This window comes from Coregonus lavaretus (genome assembly GCF_964263955.1).
Source record: "Coregonus lavaretus genome assembly, contig: HAP1_SCAFFOLD_879, whole genome shotgun sequence".
NCBI classification, from domain to species: Eukaryota; Metazoa; Chordata; class Actinopteri; order Salmoniformes; family Salmonidae; genus Coregonus; species Coregonus lavaretus.
In genome coordinates, this window is record NW_028160080.1 from 144038 (window position 1) to 166500 (window position 22463).

At 45.4% G+C, this 22463-nt stretch overlaps 1 protein-coding gene across 1 annotated transcript in view; it reads right to left on the reverse strand.

Moving 5' to 3' along the window:
- The window catches only part of LOC311122186 (AT-rich interactive domain-containing protein 4B-like), a gene marked incomplete at its 3' end in the record, with an annotated part of 157428 nt that overhangs the window by 134025 nt on the left and 940 nt on the right, over positions 1 to 22463 (reverse strand). The window contains exon 2 of the mRNA XM_084196581.1: positions 7359 to 7418. Coding sequence (XP_084052707.1) covers positions 7359 to 7364 — 6 coding nt within the window. The 5' untranslated portion in view covers positions 7365 to 7418. The remainder of the gene's footprint in view (positions 1 to 7358; positions 7419 to 22463) is intronic.

The window sequence follows — 22463 nt, forward strand, 5'->3', positions numbered from 1 at the left end:
ATTTAACCAGGTAAGCCAGTTGAGATCAAGTTCTCATTTACAACTGGGACCTGGCCAAGATAAAGCAAAGCAGTGCAATAAAAACAACACAGAGTTACATATGGGGTAAAACAAAACATAAAGTCAAAAATACAACAGAAAATATATATACAGTGTGTTCAAATGTAGTAAGTTATGGAGGTAAGGCAATAAATAGGCTATAGTGCAAAATAATTACAATTTAATATTAACACTGGAATGATAGATGTGCAAGAGATGATGTGCAAGTAGAGATACTGGGGGGTGTAAATGAGCAAAATAATTAACAGATGAGGCGTAGGAAACAGAACTTGAGGAGGATTATTTTAAGCTATTTGAGCGCCCTTCGGATCGTGGTGCTGAAAGGACCGTAGCGTAACCAAGTGGTCACATATCATTATGGGTTCCACTGCGCAAGACGGGGTCCGTGGAGTTTTATGAACGTCCAGGCAGACACGCTGTGAATTTGGATCCTAGATCCTAGCTGGTCTTATGATAAGGTTCATGTGGTGGATCAGTTTGTCTGCACACGCAAGAAAAGGTGGTACACGTTTCTGTAAGCTAAAAAAAACACTCGGACAGTAGGGCGAGTTCAAGTGCGTCGTACGTGAGGCCCAAAGTCTATAAACTGTTTCGAGGACAGCCGTTTTAGAAAACTTTACCAGGGGTTGCTGTCTGTGGCTGTTCTTATTAAAGGTCGGACTGCTCAAAGTGGCCAAGCCTCAGAACGATGGGCCTCTGCAAACACGTTCTTCCTGATTGGTGTCACCGCCAGAGAGAGCGTGAGAAGACGGGGAAGACCCCACCAATAGAAGGTTCCTAGTTCCTAGTCTACATATTTACTTAGTTTGTCATTCTATCGTTTTCATGGAATCTTAGTAGCAATTAAATCATTTATTTAGAATTGATCAGAAATATATATTTCTACCAGCTTTGTGTATTCTGCACCGCTCCCCCCGCGCTACGATAGCAATACATACCCTGTTCAATTCATAAGTGGCTGAAACTCTCTCAACGGAGAAAGCATCCAACCTCTGTCTTACTATATGTAGCCCATGTATCTGATGCTGTCTGGACAAAAGGAGTATACTTTTATACCGCTACTCTTTCTGATAGACGGGCTACACTAGCGTTCACCGACCGGTCAATCTCCAAACATTTCCGTAAAAAAAAAAAAAAAAAAACGATTAAGACTTGCATTCCTATTTGTTTTTTTTACTCGTTTTGCGCTGTTGGCGGTCAGCCCTAGCACCAGGAAGGAACCATTTCATGTCTGAGGGTATAACTCCGCCTACCCGGCAGACCCAGAGAGCAAATCAACTGCACCTATAGGCCTACCGCTGACCAATCAGATAGCTCAGATCACCGTGTCTGCACAATACAGCAAAGAGCTGCTGGTTTTTTTTGAGTAAGTTCATGTTTAAGTTATTAAGCACTGTCATCTGTGGCATTGTGTTGTGTGACAAAACTGCACATTTTAGAGTGGCCTTTTATTGTCCCCAGCACAAGGTGCACCTGTGTAATGATCATGCAGTTTAATCAGCTTCTTGATATGCCACACCTGTCAGGTGGATGGATTATCTTGGCAAAGGAGAAATGCTCACTAACTGGGATGTTAACAAATTTGTGCAGAACATTTGAGAGAAATAAGCTTTTTGTGCATATGGAACATTTCTGGGATCTTTTATTTCAGCTCATGAAACATGGGACCAACGCTTTACATGTTGCGTTTATATTTTTGTTCAGTGTAGTTGATGGTGCTGAGAGTTACTGACCCCAAAATCAACATTGTAGAACATGTGTGCGGGAGTTATTTCTATTTTTCAGCTTTTATTAAACCCAGTCAAGACCATCTGCACCCAAGTCGTGATATAGTTTTTTTGAAAATCTGGCTCCACACGTCACGAGTAGCACAACTGTGGAGGGAAATAACTGACACTGCTTACGGGGAATTTCTTAGTATGCATGTATGGCATATTTATTTAACGACTCCATGAAAATAAAAAAAATGAATGTTCTCCTGAAATACACTGTAAGTCTATCATTCAAATAAGAAGAAAAGTAGCTAAGCCATGCATACATTTTTTTTATCCGATATCGGTATCAAGCTATGAAAATATTGGTTACCGATAGGGCTGTGACAGTAACTAAATTTTGTCAGACAGTTAGTAATGCAAAAGACTGCCAGTCTCGCGGTAATTGTCAGTTAATTAACATAAGCAAGGTGCGATTTTGAAAGTAAAAACAAAAAAACTACTCAAACTCAGATTTTAGTTTTTTGTGAAACGGAATTTAGCAAAAGATAAAACTGATCTTATAGGACAAGGCTCAAAATCGCTAAGAATAAACACCCTTTTCGCTAAGAATAAACACCCTTTTCGCTAAGAATAAACACCCTTTTCGCTAAGAATAAACACCCTTTGAGATTGCGCAAAGGTTATATTTATTCCCCTCCAAAACAATTAATGTAAATATGATATTGTCAAGTTAAAATGAAATTATTTGTGTATGGATGGTGAGTCATTGTAGACTATAGGCAACTTATAATATAATAAATAATATGCCTTTTAGCAGACGCTTTTATCCAAAGCGACTTACAGTCATGCGTGCATACATTTTTTTTTTTTTTGTGTATGGGTGGTCCCGGGGATCGAACCCACTACCCTGGCGTTACAAGCGCCGTGCTCTACCAGCTGAGCTACAGAGGACCACCGCCAACTTGCTGAGCCTGCAAATTTAAGATAAAATTGCAGGCCCGCTTTCCCGGGCCAGTATTCTTTTCATTTGGGCCAGTAGCTTTCAGCTGCCCCGGTGTGCCACTTGGGCCAGTAGCTTTCAGCTGCCCCGGTGTGCCATTTGGGCCAGTAGCTTTCAGCTGCCCCGGTGTGCCATTTGGGCCAGTAGCTTTCAGCTGCCCCGGTGTGCCACTTGGGCCAGTAGCTTTCAGCTGCCCCGGTGTGCCATTTGGGCCAGTAGCTTTCAGCTGCCCCGGTGTGCCACTTGGGCCAGTAGCTTTCAGCTGCCCCGGTGTGCCATTTGGGCCAGTAGCTTTCAGCTGCCCCGGTGTGCCATTTGGGCCAGTAGCTTTCAGCTGCCCCGGTGTGCCACTTGGGCCAGTAGCTTTCAGCTGCCCCGGTGTGCCATTTGGGCCAGTAGCTTTCAGCTGCCCCGGTGTGCCACTTGGGCCAGTAGCTTTCAGCTGCCCCGGTGTGCCACTTGGGCCAGTAGCTTTCAGCTGCCCCGGTGTGCCACTTGGGCCAGTAGCTTTCAGCTGCCCCGGTGTGCCATTTGGGCCAGTAGCTTTCAGCTGCCCCGGTGTGCCATTTGGGCCAGTAGCTTTCAGCTGCCCCGGTGTGCCACTTGGGCCAGTAGCTTTCAGCTGCCCCGGTGTGCCATTTGGGCCAGTAGCTTTCAGCTGCCCCGGTGTGCCACTTGGGCCAGTAGCTTTCAGCTGCCCCGGTGTGCCATTTGGGCCAGTAGCTTTCAGCTGCCCCGGTGTGCCATTTGGGCCAGTAGCTTTCAGCTGCCCCGGTGTGCCACTTGGGCCAGTAGCTTTCAGCTGCCCCGGTGTGCCATTTGGGCCAGTAGCTTTCTGCTGCCCCGGTGTGCCACTGGCAAATTTACCTGCATGTCAAACCCAGCTACTACTAGAACAACCAGCGATGGGTTGACATGACTGACTTGTTGGAAAGGTGGCATCCTATGACGGTGCCACGTTGGAAGCCACTGAGCTCTTCAGTACGGGCCATTCTACTGCCAATGTTTGTCTACGGAGATTGCATGGCGGTGTGTGCTCGATTTTATACACCTGTCAGCAACGGAGTGTGGTTAAAATAGCCAAATCTACTAATTTGAAGGGGTGTCCACATACTTCTGTATATATAGTGTAGACTGGAGTTGCTTACCAAGACAACATTGAATGTTCCTGAGTGGCCTAGTTACAGTTTTGATTTAAATTGGCTTTTAGAATTCTGAAAATAATACATAGCTAAATATTCTACAATCCAGGTGTGCAAAGCTCTTGCCCAGAAAGACACAGCTGTAATCGCTACCAAATGTGAATCTAACATGTATTGACTCAGGGGTGTGAATTTTTAAACAAATTCATTTTGTCATTATGGAGTAGTGTGTAGAAGGGTGAGAAAAAAATATATTTAATGAATTTTGAATTCAGGCTGTAACACAACAAAATGTGGAATAATTCAAGGGGTATGAATACTTTCTGAAGGCACTGTAGTTGGTGCTGTATGTTAACTAATATACAGTACATGGGCTCTAATTAAAATAATTAAATTAGTTTACAATTGTACAATTTATATAAAAACAACGAAGACTGCCGGAAAGTCCCAAACGCAAGATTGTAATTTTGATGCGCACCAAGTTGTGCTTCACGTTTTAGGAAAAACGGCAGTGAAGATGTTTATACAATATTCACAACATAGACACAACTACAATCTTTATAGAATACATATCTAATTTCTTCAATTACATGTGGAAAAATATATTTGAATGAACATTATCAAGCAACAGACGAAACAAAGTGAATTCTCTCCTCCCTCTTTCCCCGGTTTTAGCTTGCCGCCATTACTGGCTAGCTTTAGGATATCTACTAGCCCATACCGGTGACAAACTGGGCTATGTTATCAACAGTACAAACAAACTCTAGTTCCCGTATTCTGCCAGGTAGAAATAAACAGATGCGTCTGCCTTCACTAGCTGCGTCTGCCTTCACTAGCTGCGTCACTAGCTGCGTCTGCCTTCACTAGCTGCGTCTGCCTTCACTAGCTGCGTCTGCCTTCACTAGCTGCGTCTGCCTTCACTAGCTGCGTCTGCCTTCACTAGTTGTCTGCCTTCACTAGTTGTCTGCCTTCACTAGTTGTCTGCCTTCACTAGTTGTCTGCCTTCACTAGTTGTCTGCCTTCACTAGCTGCGTCTGCCTTCACTAGCTGCGTCTGCCTTCACTAGTTGTCTGCCTTCACTAGTTGTCTGCCTTCACTAGTTGTCTGCCTTCACTAGCTGCGTCTGCCTTCACTAGCTGCGTCTGCCTTCACTAGCTGCGTCTGCCTTCACTAGCTGCGTCTGCCTTCACTAGCTGCGTCTGCCTTCACTAGCTGCCTACTTCGGAGCTGTGATGCCTGTGAGAAGGACCCGATCACGTGACGGCCATTTGCTAATAGAAATGGAGATGCCTGAGAGAGACCTGGCTGGCAGACATGTTAATTTGGTTACTTTAGCGTTAAAATCAGCGTTATTTAGATGGAAGAGTTCAAATGCGGTAGCTCTAGAGCTAGCTAACGTTAGCGTAGAGGTAGTACGCTAGCTAGCTAACGTTAGCATAGAGGTGGTACGCTAGCTAGCTAACGTTAGCATAGAGGTAGTACGCTAGCTAGCTAACGTTAGCATAGAGGTAGTACGCTAGCTAGCTAACGTTAGCATAGAGGTAGTACGCTAGCTAGCTAACGTTAGCATAGAGGTGGTACGCTAGCTAGCTAACGTTAGCATAGAGGTGGTACGCTAGCTAGCTAACGTTAGCATAGAGGTGGTACGCTAGCTAGCTAACGTTAGCATAGAGGTAGTACGCTAGCTAGCTAACGTTAGCATAGAGGTAGTACGCTAGCTAGGTATCTAGGCTACGCTAGATAGGTACGCTAGCTCTTTCACTTACCCGGTGAAGCCCTGATCCTGTTGGCTGTTTGTGTTACTTTATAACCACGTTGTCGGTAGGGAAAAGCAACTTTATAACCAAGTGTTGCTACCACAGAAAGCTTGGCCATCTTGATGAATAGAAATGTAATTACTAGCTAGCTCAATACTACTAACCCACAAGTTGTATTTTTTTTTATTTGACCCAAAGAGTATATGAATGGTGAGCATGGTCACAAAGGAGAGAACAGCTCACTCTGACCATTGTACTCGCCCTAGCAGAGCTGGTTAGGCTGTTTTCATGTTATCCAGAGCCTTGGTGATTGTAACTGTGCTGCTGGCAACTATTTATTGGCCGACGTTTACTGACACTGGCCATATTCAACCGGTGTTCAGCGTTTGTCAGTTCATCCGTTATTCTGCGCTCTGGCACACCATCGGAGAACATAGCCAGAGAGAATTAACAATGACCATTGAGAACGCACAACGACTGTACCACTTAGCTAAGCTAAGAATGACATATAGTTCATATACTGGCAAGTTCCATGTATTAGTAGCCAACTAACGTTAGCTAGCTAGCTAACATACCGGTACATACTGCTGTAATGATATGCTATGCGTGTCGTAAGGATAGCGTATAGCTAATAAATTGTCAGCCAACATAACGTGTAAGTTATTTGAAAAGTCATTACTTTATTGCATTGGTCAACATTTTCTTACCATTTTTTAAAAACATAATTAGTTAAAGCAGTGAATTTGTATCTGCTCTTGTCGGATTTCAGCTGCATATTTTCTGCCATTTTCTTGAAATCTGAAACCGTTGTGAAGCCACGCCCATTTCCTGAAGCATTGTATTATGGGTCCTAAAAGCACGGAAATAGTGACCAATGCTTGTATTCTTCATATTTAGGCGAATTTAGTCCGACATCCTCAACATTTTTTTGCATACTAACTATATCCATACTATGACAATTAGCATACTATAAATGTACGTCACAAATAGTATGGTTAGCGCAGTTAGTATGAGTATTTGAACACAGCTCTGGAAATAGCTGTGCAGTGACGCTCCCCATCCAACCCGACAGATCTTGAGAGGATCTGCAGAGAAGAATGGGAGAAACTCCCCAAATACAGGTGTGCCAAGCTTGTAGCGTCATACCCAAGAAGACTCAAGGCTGTAATCGCTGCCAAAGATGCTTCAACAAAGTACTGAGTGAAGGGTCTGAATGCTTATGGAAATGTGATATTTCCGTTTTTTTTTTTTTTTTTTAGATTTGCAAACATAAACACTTTTCTGCTTTGCCATTTTGGGGTATTGTGTAGCTTAAAGTGGGAGGCGGGATCGAGCTTTTTTTTACTGTCATTCTGCACAGCTGCAGGGGCTCAATTACGTGATGACGTTGAGCACCATTATCGGGGACCCTTTTTGGCTCTTGACACTTCTTTCAGACCTACTGGTTAAAAAGTTACAAAACTTCCAGAAAATCTCATATTTCCTGAATTTCAGCCAACATTAGTCTACAGTGGTAAAAGGCTTTTACTTCATGAATTACTGCCAATGCATAAACTTCACAAATACAACAAAGGTCTTTTCAGACATGAAAATAATCTGTGAAGACATGGCAAGTTGCTTCTCCACAGTAAATGAGTTAAAAATAACCATATAAAATCATGTGTAGAGTAGAGGAATGCATTACCTTCATCTCTATACCAGTCCTCTGGGCTCCTCTTGAGTGACCAGCGTAACGAATCCGTGGCTGAAAATGGACGTTTTGAAAACCGTGTCAGTCATCTCACATCAGTTTATGACCAGACTCCACCATGACTCTGTATAAATAGCTTTCTGTGTAGGTAGGATTGTGTACACTAGCCTGAGTGCCAGTCTATTTGCCATCATCCCAAATCCTTCACTCTTCGTCATGCCAAACATTGCTGGCATTACGGCACAAGCAGACTGACACTCAGGCTAGTGGACACAATCCAACATCAGGGATTACAGTCACACAATCTTACCTAGATATCAAGCTACAGTAGTTATGGAAGAGTTGGAGAAAGCAGTGTCATATCAGGAAACAGGGTGTTTTAGGTCTTGATATGACATCCCTTAAAAATCACTCGATGGGACAATGTTGGTATCGTTTATTTGAATCACGTAGGAACATTTTAATGAAATAATTGTTCTCTGCTTATGACATATAGCATAAGGAAGCAGCACACTTAATGCATATTAATCCAAACGTATAGTTGGTTATTGGCAAGCATTTATACCAAGAGTACATTATTTCTGAAACTTCTGATTTGTCAAAAAGACTAGGCCTGGGCGGTATACCGTATATACCGGGGTATTTGGAAATAGCAACGGGATGGTTTTTCAATACCGTTGAAACTATTTATTTGACAATTTTTTAAATACATTTGAATATTTTTTGCTACTTTTTAAGTAAATACCTGCAGTCCAATTGTGCCATACGTTAAGAGATAAAGAACATTGTGTTCTTCATTTCACCTGTCACCAGGGCATACATTTTACTTTTTTTGTCCACCAGCCACCGTGGCAGGTAGATTAAAAAATCTGCCAGAAACTCGGATTTGTTTCACCAGCGAAAAAAAAATAATTACACCACACAAAACAAACAGAAAAAAGCTATTTGACATGCGCACAGCCCCTAGCCAGGCAATGTGGCAGCGTGATGTGGAATAGCCTATACAGGATTCGCATTTCTTTGACTTTGTGTGAATAATTTACCAGCTATGAAACAAAACGGCAGAAATACTTTGAAAACAGCTACTGCAGCATTTATTTTACTATAAATGTGATCATACTTGACTATTCTTATTCACAAATACGAAAGAAATGCTCGCACTGTGGAGCCCTGACCACCCGCCAACGTGGCTGGTGAAATAGACATCTTACCCACAATGCCAAAACCCACCCGCATTTAGCAGGTGTCGGGTGTTACTTTTAGGCTCATCACATTACAGTAGTCCCCAGGCCCATCACATTACGGTAGTCCCCAGGCCCATCACATTACGGTAGTCCCCAGGCCCATCACATTACGGTAGTCCCCAGACCCATCACTTTACGGTAGTCCCCAGGCCCATCACTTTACAGTAGTCCCCAGGCCCATCACTTTACGGTAGTCCCCAGGCCCATCACATTACGGTAGCCACCAGGGCCATCACATTACAGTAGTCCCCAGGCCCATCACTTTACGGTAGTCCCCAGGGCCATCACTTTACAGTAGTCCCCAGGCCCATCACTTTACGGTAGTCCCCAGGCCCATCACATTACGGTAGCCACCAGGGCCATCACATTACAGTAGTCCCCAGGCCCATCACTTTACGGTAGTCCCCAGGGCCATCACTTTACGGTAGTCCCCAGGCCCATCACATTACGGTAGCCACCAGGGCCATCACATTACAGTAGTCCCCAGGCCCATCACTTTACGGTAGTCCCCAGGGCCATCACTTTACGGTAGTCCCCAGGGCCATCACATTACGGTAGTCCCCAGGCCCATCACTTTACAGTAGTCCCCAGGCCCATCACTTTACGGTAGTCCCCAGGCCCATCACATTACGGTAGCCACCAGGGCCATCACATTACAGTAGTCCCCAGGCCCATCACTTTACGGTAGTCCCCAGGGCCATCACTTTACGGTAGTCCCCAGGGCCATCACATTACGGTAGTCCCCAGGGCCATCACATTACAGTAGTCCCCAGGCCCATCACATTAAGATAGTCCCCAGGCCCATCACATTACAGTAGTCCCCAGGCCCATCACATTACAGTAGTCCCCAGGCCCATCACATTACAGTAGTCCCCAGGCCCATCACATTACAGTAGTCCCCAGGCCCATCACATTACAGTAGTCCCCAGGCCCATCACATTACCGTAGTCCCAAGGCCCATCACATTACAGTAGTCCCCAGGGCCATCACTTTACGGTAGTCCCCAGGCCCATCACATTACGGTAGTCCCCAGGCCCATCACATTACGGTAGTCCCCAGGCCCATCACATTACGGTAGTCCCCAGACCCATCACTTTACGGTAGTCCCCAGGCCCATCACTTTACAGTAGTCCCCAGGCCCATCACTTTACGGTAGTCCCCAGGCCCATCACATTACGGTAGCCACCAGGGCCATCACATTACAGTAGTCCCCAGGCCCATCACTTTACGGTAGTCCCCAGGGCCATCACTTTACAGTAGTCCCCAGGCCCATCACTTTACGGTAGTCCCCAGGCCCATCACATTACGGTAGCCACCAGGGCCATCACATTACAGTAGTCCCCAGGCCCATCACTTTACGGTAGTCCCCAGGGCCATCACTTTACGGTAGTCCCCAGGCCCATCACATTACGGTAGCCACCAGGGCCATCACATTACAGTAGTCCCCAGGCCCATCACTTTACGGTAGTCCCCAGGGCCATCACTTTACGGTAGTCCCCAGGGCCATCACATTACGGTAGTCCCCAGGCCCATCACTTTACAGTAGTCCCCAGGCCCATCACTTTACGGTAGTCCCCAGGCCCATCACATTACGGTAGCCACCAGGGCCATCACATTACAGTAGTCCCCAGGCCCATCACTTTACGGTAGTCCCCAGGGCCATCACTTTACGGTAGTCCCCAGGGCCATCACATTACGGTAGTCCCCAGGGCCATCACATTACAGTAGTCCCCAGGCCCATCACATTAAGATAGTCCCCAGGCCCATCACATTACAGTAGTCCCCAGGCCCATCACATTACAGTAGTCCCCAGGCCCATCACATTACAGTAGTCCCCAGGCCCATCACATTACAGTAGTCCCCAGGCCCATCACATTACAGTAGTCCCCAGGCCCATCACATTACCGTAGTCCCAAGGCCCATCACATTACAGTAGTCCCCAGGGCCATCACATTACAGTAGTCCCCAGCCCCATCACTTTACGGTAGTCCCCATACCCATCACATTACAGTAGTCCCCAGGCCCATCACATTACGGTAGTCCCCAGGGCCATCACATTACAGTAGTCCCCAGGCCCATCACATTACAGTAGTCCCCAGGCCCATCACATTACGGTAGTCCCCAGGGCCATCACATTACAGTAGTCCCCAGGCCCATCACATTACGGTAGTCCCCAGGGCCATCACATTACGGTAGTCCCCAGGCCCATCACTTTACGGTAGTCCCCAGGCCCATCACATTACCGTAGTCCCCAGGCCCATCACATTACGGTAGTCCCCAGGGCCATCACATTACGGTAGTCCCCAGGCCCATCACATTACCGTAGTCCCCAGGCCCATCACATTACGGTAGTCCCCAGGGCCATCACATTACGGTAGTCCCCAGGCCCATCACTTTACGGTAGTCCCCAGGCCCATCACATTACCGTAGTCCCCAGGCCCATCACATTACGGTAGTCCCCAGGCCCATCACATTACGGTAGTCCCCAGGCCCATCACATTACGGTAGTCCCCAGGGCCATCACATTACAGTAGTCCCCAGGCCCATCACATTACGGTAGTCCCCAGGCCCATCACATTACGGTAGTCCCCAGGCCCATCACATTACGGTAGTCCCCAGGGCCATCACATTACAGTAGTCCCCAGGCCCATCACATTACGGTAGTCCCCAGGCCCATCACATTACGGTAGTCCCCAGGCCCATCACATTACGGTAGTCCCCAGGCCCATCACATTACAGTAGTCCCCAGGGCCATCACATTACGGTAGTCCCCAGGCCCATCACATTACGGTAGTCCCCAGGCCCATCACATTACGGTAGTCCCCAGCCCCGTGGTGTTTGTTTACTAGAACACAACGAGAGCCACATGAAGTGTTCGCCAGGTGATCTAATTACATTTTAGTAATTTAGCAGACGCTCTTATCCAGAGAGACTACCGTGAGTGCATACATTTTTGTTTGTACTGGTCCCCCGTGGGAATCGAACCCACAACCCTGGCCATGCTCTACCAGCTGAGCTACACGGGACAGTATGGAATTCACAACTAAATGTTCGCCAGCTAGATATCTTATAACTATTAAGTTAACCGTCTAAAATTTGCTAAAAGCTCTGCAGTTGTGCATTTGGTTCGCTATCTAGCTAAGTGGTTCGCTTCTTCCAAAATCAAGCATTCACTTGGTAACAGCAGAGAATCCACTCCTGGATCAAGAGCCTTGGTAACAGCAGAGAATCCCCTCCTGGATCAGGAGCCTTGGTAACAGCAGAGAATCCCCTCCTGGATCAAGAGCCTTGGTAACAGCAGAGAATCCACTCCTGGATCAAGAGCCTTGGTAACAGCAGAGAATCCACTCCTGGATCAAGAGCCTTGCTGGCTAATATTCGTTTTGTACACGCAGCAAACTGAGTAGCATTTTTGAGTTACTTGTATAGTTTAGGTCAGAAACTATACAAAATGATTGCAATGCGCTCATTAGCATTCTCTATGGGATTTTACATGTACTTGTTAGCATTGCTAACCTTCAGATTACAGAGTATAAAAGGGGTTTGAAAACTGGATTTAATGGAGCTCTGTGGGCTGTTCAAAGTTTCAGATATTTTTTTATAACCCAACCCTGATCTGTACTTCTCCACAACTTTGTCCCTGACCTGTTTGGAGAGCTCCTTGGTCTTCATGGTGCCACTTGCTTGGTGGTACCCCTTGCTTAGTGGTGTTGCAGACTCTGGGGCCTTTCAGAACAGGTGTATATATACTGAGATCATGTGACAGATCATGTGACACTTAAAGTCTACCTGTGTGCAACCTAACTAATTATGTGACTTATGAAGGTAATTGGTTGCACCAGATTTTATTTAGGGGCTTCATAGCAAAGGGGGTGAATACATATGCACGCACAACTTTTCCGTTATTTATTTTTTATACTTTTTTTAAACAAGTTAGTTATTTTTTTAATTCCAATTCACCAATTACGACTATTTAGTGTATGTCCATTACATGAAATCCATATAAAATTCCATTTCAATGACAGGTTGTAATGCAACAAAAGAGGAAAAATGCCAAGGGGTTGAATACTTTTGCAAAGCATTGTACATGTGGGTAGAGTTAAAGTGACTATGCATAGATCATAAACAGAGTAGCAGCAGCATAAAAGAGGGGGTGGGGTGGGGTGGGGCGGGAGGACAATGCAAATAGTCCGGGTAGCCATATGATTAGCAGTCTTATTGCTTGGGCATAGAAGCTGTTAAGAAGCCTTTTGGATCTAGACTTGGCGCTTCAGCACCGCTTGTCGTGCGGTTGCAGAGAGAACAGTCTATGACTAGGGTGGCTGGAGTCTTTGACAATTTGTAGGGCCTTCCTCTGACACCGCCTGGTATAGAGGTCCTGGATGGCAGGAAGCTTGGCCCCAGTGATGTACTGGGTTGTAAAATGCCTAAATTAAGGTTGGCAATAGGTTTAGGTACCTAAGAATATTACTGCATGTTTATGGGCCAAGACAACTTCATATTTTCTCCTACCCCCGCTCTCCTTATTAGACATCCATGGCTTGGTATCAAATGCCATCGCCATCGTTCTCATAGTAGCAGTAAACGGCACCAAGTGATATGAACGATGGAGAGAGATGTGAGGAGATGTGAAAGGGAGCAGGGTTACAGCCTCGCTCTATCCAATCGTAGCAGTAGGATCAAGTTTCAACCCGCCCATTTCTTGACAGATAGCTGAATTTACCATTCAAATAAAATTACCATTATGTTGGCCTCCTTGATCCCCCCCCCCCCAAAAAAAAAAAAAAATCGGTATCAGCCCAAAAAAATCCATTTCGGCCGTTCTCTACCTTCAAGTACTACCTTCAAGTACAATCTCACAATGTGCACAATGACGTACAGTGGGGAAAAAAAGTATTTAGTCAGCCACCAATTGTGCAAGTTCTCCCACTTAAAAAGATGAGAGAGGCCTGTAATTTTCATCATAGGTACACATCAACTATGACAGACAAAATGAGAAAAGAAAATCCAGAAAATTACATTGTAGGATTTTTTATGATTTTATTTGCAAATTATGGTGGAAAATAAGTATTTGGTCAATAACAAAAGTTTCTCAATACTTTGTTATATACCCTTTGTTGGCAATAACACAGGTCAAACGTTTTCTGTAAGTCTTCACAAGGTTTTCACACACTGTTGCTGGTATTTTGGCCCATTCCTCCATGCAGATCTCCTCTAGAGCAGTGATGTTTTGGGGCTGTCGCTGGGCAACACGGACTTTCAACTCCCTCCAAAGATTTTCTATGGGGTTGAGATCTGGAGACTGGCTAGGCCACTCCAGGACCTTGAAATGCTTCTTACGAAGCCACTCCTTCGTTGCCCGGGCGGTGTGTTTGGGATGATTGTCATGCTGAAAGACCCAGCCACGTTTCATCTTCAATGCCCTTGCTGATGGAAGGAGGTTTTCACTCAAAATCTCACGATACATGGCCCCATTCATTCTTTCCTTTACACGGATCAGTCGTCCTGGTCCCTTTGCAGAAAAACAGCCCCAAAGCATGATGTTTCCACCCCCATGCTTCACAGTAGGTATGGTGTTCTTTGGATGCAACTCAGCATTCTTTGTCCTCCAAACACGACGAGTTGAGTTTTTACCAAAAAGTTCTATTTTGGTTTCATCTGACATTCTCCCAATCCTCTTCTGGATCATCCAAATGCACTCTAGCAAACTTCAGACGGGCCTGGACATGTACTGGCTTAAGCAGGGGGACACGTCTGGCACTGCAGGATTTGAGTCCCTGGCAGCGTAGTGTGTTACTGATGGTAGGCTTTGTTACTTTGGTCCCAGCTCTCTGCAGGTCATTCACTAGGTCCCCCCGTGTGGTTCTGGGATTTTTGCTCACCATTCTTGTGATCATTTTGACCCCACAAGGTGAGATCTAGCGTGGAGCCCCAGATCGAGGGAGATTATCAGTGGTCTTGTATGTCTTCCATTTCCTAATAATTGCTCCCACAGTTGATTTCTTCAAACCAAGCTGCTTACCTATTGCAGATTCAGTCTTCCCAGCCTGGTGCAGGTCTACAATTTTGTTTCTGGTGTCCTTCTACAGCTCTTTGGTCTTGGCCATAGTGGAGTTTGGAGTGTGACTGTTTGAGGATGTGGACAGGTGTCTTTTATACTGATAACATGTTCAAACAGGTGCCATTAATACAGGTAACGAGTGGAGGACAGAGGAGCCTCTTAAAGAAGAAGTTACAGGTCTGTGAGAGCCAGAAATCTTGCTTGTTTGTAGGTGACCAAATACTTATTTTCCACCATAATTTGCAAATAAATTCATTAAAAAATCCTACAATGTGATTTTCTGGTTTTCTTTTCCTCAATTTGTCTGTCATAGTTGACGTGTACCTATGATGAAAATTACAGGCCTCTCTCATCATTTTAAGTGGGAGAACTTGCACAATTGGTGGCTGACTAAATACTTTTTTTCCCCCCCACTGCATATAAACCCTGGATTACTTTGTATTGGCCAATGAGAGGCTTTGAAGCCACCGATCGGCCATATTGGCTCACCCATTAGGAGCCGTCAGTCCTCCATAGGAATTTCAATTGAATGTTTCAAGGACCAAATTACATGTATTTAAGTATTTGTTGTTGTGGTGGTGACAGTAACATTAGTACACTCTGAAAAAATACTTTTAAAGGATTTTTTATTTTCAGCTCTCATTATATTATTTTAAAGTGTCTGTAATAGAGTATACGTGTCAAAAACGACTGTAGACATTAATAAATGCATTTATATAGCATCCAAAATATATATATATATTTTTTACAATACAACACCCCCTGTAAGCCATCCAGGGTCCATTTGATGTGCCCTGTCTGTCTGTGGGAAACGTGGGAAAGGGCCGTTGTTGTCATAGCAAAGTACTGGGGCGGCGCACAATTGGCCCAGCGTCGTCCAGGGTAGGGGAGGGAATGGACCCGGCAGGGATGTAGCTCAGTTGGTAGAGCATGGCGTTAGAGCAGGGTTGTGGGTTTGATTCCCACGGGGGGGGGGGGGGGGGCATTATGAAAAATAAAAAATAAAATAATTATGTATGCACTAACTAAGTCGCTCTGGATAAGAGCGTCTGCTAAATGACTAAAATGTTTTTTAAAATGTACTCTGCACTCGCTCTGGGCAGAGACGAACTGCAAGTTGAACGCTGAGATACACTCCTAAATTGATAGTGCAGTTCGTTTAGGTTATTTTACAGCTAACTAGATACTTCACATGCCGATATTGGCTTTGGTATTATTGTGTGGGGCGGCAGGTAGCTTAGTGGGTAAGAGCGTTGTGCCAGTAACCGAAAGGTCGCTGGTTCTAATCCCAGAGCCGACTAGGTGAAAAATCTGTCGATGTGCCCTTGAGCAAGGCACTTAACCCTAATTGCTCCTGTAAGTCGCTCTGGATAAGAGCGTCTGCTAAATGACTAAAAATGTAAATGTAAAATGTGTGGAGCTACGTTTGCTAGCTAGCTACCTAGCCAGCCAGCCCAGAGAGAGCATTGCATTGTGGGTTTTGTAGTCGAGTTGAGCTACAACAGATTTCCACACCGAGTTTCACATGTTGCTACCAACCTTGTTATAACGGCAAAATGAAACATTTGTTCACAAAAAATATTGTTTTAAATCAGAATTAGGGGTTTAGGGTGGATTATCCCTTTAAGGGTGTTTTCACATATAGTCCTCTTTAAAAGAACCTCACTCAGTTCTCTAAAGTGAAAAAAGCTAAAGATCTCAGTTCCCTTTGTATTCACATTGCCCTTGCCTTTGGGTGAGGACTCAGTTCCCTTTGTATTCACACTGCCCTTGCCTTTGGATGAGGACTCAGTCCCCTTTGTATTCACACTGCCCTTGCCTTTGGGTGAGGACTCAGTTCCCTTTGTATTCACACTGCCCTTGCCTTTGGATGAGGACTCAGTCCCCTTTGTATTCACACTGCCCTTGCCTTTGGATGAGGACTCAGTCCCCTTTGTATTCACACTGCCCTTGCCTTTGGATGAGGACTCAGTTCCCTTTGTATTCACACTGCCCTTGCCTTTGGATGAGGACTCAGTCCCCTTTGTATTCACACTGCCCTTGCCTTTGGATGAGGACTCAGTTCCCTTTGTATTCACACTGCCCTTGCCTTTGGATGAGGACTCAGTTCCCTTTGTATTCACACTGCCCTTGCCTTTGGATGAGGACTCAGTTCCCTTTGTATTCACACTGCCCTTGCCTTTGGATGAGGACTCAGTTCCCTTTGTATTCACACTGCCCTTGCCTTTGGATGAGGACTCAGTTCCCTTTGTATTCACACTGCCCTTGCCTTTGGATGAGGACTCAGTTCCCTTTGTATTCACACTGCCCTTGCCTTTGGATGAGGACTCAGTCCCCTTTGTATTCACACTGCCCTTGCCTTTGGATGAGGACTCAGTTCCCTTTGTATTCACACTGCCCTTGCCTTTGGATGAGGACTCAGTTCCCTTTGTATTCACACTGCCCTTGCCTTTGGATGAGGACTCAGTCCCCTTTGTATTCACACTGCCCTTGCCTTTGGATGAGGACTCAGTTCCCTTTGTATTCACACTGCCCTTGCCTTTGGATGAGGACTCAGTTCCCTTTGTATTCACACTGCCCTTGCCTTTGGATGAGGACTCAGTCCCCTTTGTATTCACACTGCCCTTGCCTTTGGATGAGGACTCAGTTCACTTCACCTATTTTGCGGTCCAAATACCCTTTGCATTCACATTGCTATGTTTAGAAAGGAACCAAGATCTTTTTCCAACATTCACTAAATGCACTCTGGGTTTTTACAAAGTGCAGGACAAGCCATTCCATCAGAATGCGTTATCAACGGCTAGACATACCTACTTACATTTAGGAAGCTAATAGATTGCATTTAGTTAACAGATGAGACATAATATTTGTAATTAAAAGACACCAATAATATTTACATGTTAATATTAACAGAAGAAATAGCAGAAGAATAACTGCAGATTAAATAATGCTGTAATTGAAAATCGTACACCCATAGTAGGCCACTGCCCCTTTAAGAGCTATAATTTATTTTGTACCTTATGTTCTCACTGAATATGTGTGTGTTCTCACACTATTCAAACTCCACAATCGAATTAACAGCTTATGAAGCCCTCTTAGCCTATAGATCACATTTTGCAACCAAATAATCTGAACTAAACTCTACACATATTGACATTTCTGTGCGTCCTTGACAATCGCTAATCAATAGGCCTGTCCAAAAACAGCACACATTTTTTTTCCCGCAAACCTACACATCATCTTCTCTCTTCTGTGGCGCCAATGTGAGATAGTTTATGGCAGGGGAAAACGGTGTTGCAGTGGTCTAGTGTGAGGGGTTATGGCAGTAGTCTAGTGTGAGGGGTTATGGCAGTAGTCTAGTGTGAGGGGTTATGGCAGTAGTCTAGTGTGAGGGGTTATGGCAGTAGTCTAGTGTGAGGGGTTATGGCAGTAGTCTAGATTGAGGGGTTATGGCAGTAGTCTAGTGTGAGGGGTTATGGCAGTAGTCTAGTGTGAGGGGTTATGGCAGTAGTCTAGTGGGAGGGGTTATGGCAGTAGTCTAGTGGGAGGGGTTATGGCAGTAGTCTAGGGTGAGGGGTTATGGCAGTAGTCTAGTGTGAGGGGTTATGGCAGTAGTCTAGTGTGAGGGGTTATGGCAGTAGTCTAGTGTGAGGGGTTATGGCAGTAGTCTAGTGTGAGGGGTTATGGCAGTAGTCTAGTGTGAGGGGTTATGGCAGTAGTCTAGTGGGAGGGGTTATGGCAGTAGTCTAGTGTGAGGGGTTATGGCAGTAGTCTAGTGGGAGGGGTTATGGCAGTAGTCTAGTGTGAGGGGTTATGGCAGTAGTCTAGTGTGAGGGGTTATGGCAGTAGTCTAGTGTGAGGGGTTATGGCAGTAGTCTAGTGTGAGGGGTTATGGCAGTAGTCTAGTGTGAGGGGTTATGGCAGTAGTCTAGTGGGAGGGGTTATGGCAGTAGTCTAGTGTGAGGGGTTATGGCAGTAGTCTAGTGTGAGGGGTTATGGCAGTAGTCTAGTGTGAGGGGTTATGGCAGTAGTCTAGTGTAAGGGGTTATGGCAGTAGTCTAGTGTGAGGGGTTATGGCAGTAGTCTAGTGTGAGGGGTTATGGCAGTAGTCTAGTGTGAGGGGTTATGGCAGTAGTCTAGTGTGAGGGGTTATGGCAGTAGTCTAGTGTGGGGGGTTATGGCAGTAGTCTAGTGTGAGGGGTTATGGCAGTAGTCTAGTGTGGGGGGTTATGGCAGTAGTCTAGTGTGAGGGGTTATGGCAGTAGTCTAGTGTGGGGGGTTATGGCAGTAGTCTAGTGTGAGGGGTTATGGCAGTAGTCTAGTGTGAGGGGTTATGGCAGTAGTCTAGTGTGAGGGGTTATGGCAGTAGTCTAGTGTGAGGGGTTATGGCAGTAGTCTAGTGTGAGGGGTTATGGCAGTAGTCTAGTGTGAGGGGTTATGGCAGTAGTCTAGTGTGAGGGGTTATGGCAGTAGTCTAGTGTGGGGGGTTATGGCAGTAGTCTAGGGTGAGGGGTTATGGCAGTAGTCTAGTGTGAGGGGTTATGGCAGTAGTCTAGTGTGAGGGGTTATGGCAGTAGTCTAGTGTGAGGGGTTATGGCAGTAGTCTAGGGTGAGGGGTTATGGCAGTAGTCTAGTGTGAGGGGTTATGGCAGTAGTCTAGTGTGAGGGGTTATGGCAGGGGAAACAGTGTTGCAGTAGTCTAGTGTGAGGGGTTATGGCAGTAGTCTAGTGTGAGGGGTTATGGCAGTGGTCTAGTGTGAGGGGTTATGGCAGTAGTCTAGTGTGAGGGGTTATGGCAGTAGTCTAGTGTGAGGGGTTATGGCAGTAGTCTAGGGTGAGGGGTTATGGCAGTAGTCTAGTGTGAGGGGTTATGGCAGTAGTCTAGTGTGAGGGGTTATGGCAGGGGAAACAGTGTTGCAGTAGTCTAGTGTGAGGGGTTATGGCAGTAGTCTAGTGTGAGGGGTTATGGCAGTGGTCTAGTGTGAGGGGTTATGGCAGTAGTCTAGTGGGAGGGGTTATGGCAGTAGTCTAGTGGGAGGGGTTATGGCAGTAGTCTAGTGTGAGGGGTTATGGCAGTAGTCTAGTGGGAGGGGTTATGGCAGTAGTCTAGTGGGAGGGGTTATGGCAGTAGTCTAGGGTGAGGGGTTATGGCAGTAGTCTAGGGTGAGGGGTTATGGCAGTAGTCTAGTGTGAGGGGTTATGGCAGTAGTCTAGTGTGAGGGGTTATGGCAGTAGTCTAGGGTGAGGGGTTATGGCAGTAGTCTAGTGTGAGGGGTTATGGCAGTAGTCTAGTGTGAGGGGTTATGGCAGTAGTCTAGTGTGAGGGGTTATGGCAGTAGTCTAGGGTGAGGGGTTATGGCAGTAGTCTAGTGTGAGGGGTTATGGCAGTAGTCTAGTGGGAGGGGTTATGGCAGTAGTCTAGTGTGAGGGGTTATGGCAGTAGTCTAGTGTGAGGGGTGTGGGAATAATGACAAGCCAACCTGGGGAGCTGTGTTCACATTGCCCTAAAAAGGGAACCGGACCGCAGAGGTGGTCTCAGTTCGGTTCGCTTCGGGGGCTCTTTTGAGGGGTCTGAGTTCCTTTGAAGTGTTCACTCTGCACAACATTATTAAGCAAATCGTACAGTTCAACAACCAAAAAATCTGAAAGGGACCAAGTGTGAAAACACCCTGCGGAGCCAGGGCGAGACATGGGTCGGAAAACGTAACTCAATGCAAGGATGTGCCACTGTACTCTAAATATTGCCTATATCCAAGCTGATACACCAAGATTGAAATACTGGTCGTTATCCTGAAAACGGCTATTTTTCAGTGTCAGTCAAACTCTGTTGTTCAACGCAAAGTGCCATTACATAATGGCTGCTGTGGCTACTGCAAGCTAGCATGGGGACGAAAAGAGCAGCTTTGTGGAAAAACAAATGGTCATGAGACAATGTTTTTCAACCCATATCTCGCGCCGGCTCCACGGTGTCTTAAGCCCTATTCGCATTGGGACTAGCATTACTAGAGAACGTTGGTTATGTAATTATTACTCCAGAATGTCCGATATTCCAGAGGACGTTTTGGACGGAATTTGTTTTTTTTTCTCCAAACTGACCCCTGTAATTTTTTTCTAATAAATTGACAGTTATAATGGAAGCCTGAAGGTTTTGTATTCTAGGTGTGATGATATTTCAACATGTCCAGGTGATAGTGCCACACTGATAACTCGAGCTTGGTTTAGAAGTTTTTAAACCATACCAAACCATCTTTGGTATAATGTCACCATAATATTTGAATTGAGGAAGTCTGATCATAATCATTAGGATATTTTAGCCATCTGCAGTACGTCTTAAATGCCCCCCAGCCTTCAGTTGTGAGCTAAACAGTGCACTTGCGCTTGAGATGTGTTTTAAGGCTATGGATGAGAAAGCTAACTTAGCATTTCCATACGTTTAGGTCAGCTGTTTGCTGCTGCTTTGCCATCTATTCACAGCAAGGGTTAAATAGGCCCGATATCTTTTACTGATAATTAAATAAATAAAATAAATTGGTCATTTAGCAGACGCTCTTATCCAGAGCGACTTACAGGAGCAATTAGGGTTAAGTGCCTTGCTCAAGGGAACATCGACATATTTTTCACCTAGTCGGCTCAGGGATTAGAACCAGCGACCTTTCGGTTACTGGTACAACGCTCTTAACCACTAAGCTACCTGCCGCCTACTGATGCATTTGCCAATATTCAATTAATAGCACAAAACATATAAACAAAAGCATTCACTGTGAAAGTTGATAGGCAACATGTAGGCCATTCATATATAGCTTACACTTGGTTCAGTTTATCGAATGTTATTGTTTTCTTGTGCAAACCGCGAGCAACACCTGTCAAACTCAGACATTTCTCTCGAAAACACAGGGACGTCGATTCACATGGGACCAGTATTATCAGAGGACCTTGGAGTTCGCCAAAAAACAGTAGGTTATTCTGGCTGGAATTGCTACTCTCCTGCCATGTAAAAATTATAGAGATGGCAGAGTCGGAAGGTCCTACAATTACAGATGTGGTGTTTTGTGCTCTTGCACATAATTACATTACCCGACCTCCCCCCCTAAAACTAATCCTGTCCAAACAGGGCTTTAATCTGACCCATGATGGCAAATTCAGACCCCAGTGCAGCTCAGTGCAAGCTCAAGCGTAACAGTAGGGTCGGAATCTGCTGGCTATCTTCACAGAGGCTCCGAAACCAAATAGTGCGATAAAACTACACTCGACAACCCTAACGAAGAACTGACACGAATCATTCTAATTCTATGAGAGCGAAACAAGGCGATGTTATAGAAAGTAAGACTGCTGCAGGACGATTGAAAACAGATTGATTCACCCCCGTCTCGTCTATGCAAGCAGAGAGTAGTTGTTCTACAAATTTGCTGACGGTCGAGTACATCCAAATGTGCCTCTCTCTCTCTCTCTCTCTCTCTCTCTTGACAAAGAAGCAAATTGACAAAACACTTGGCAACAAGGTCGAGCCCAATAAAGTCGTTTCAAAACACTGAATTCTAAACTAATAATAATCGCCAAGAATTACATCCTTGTTTAGGAGGCGTGATACATTTCACTTTGAGGTTATAACGTAAAGCCAAATAGCTCTCGACGAGTTGTCGATCTCGGTGGCTATAATGTCACCCCAGACAACTCCGCTGGTCCAGTCATCGGCCCCCGACTCGAAACAGTGTCTCCCAACCATTATCAGGCAACAAAAAACGACGAATTCATTTCGACGAGGGGCAACATCGAAATGTGTCAAACTGCCGCAGA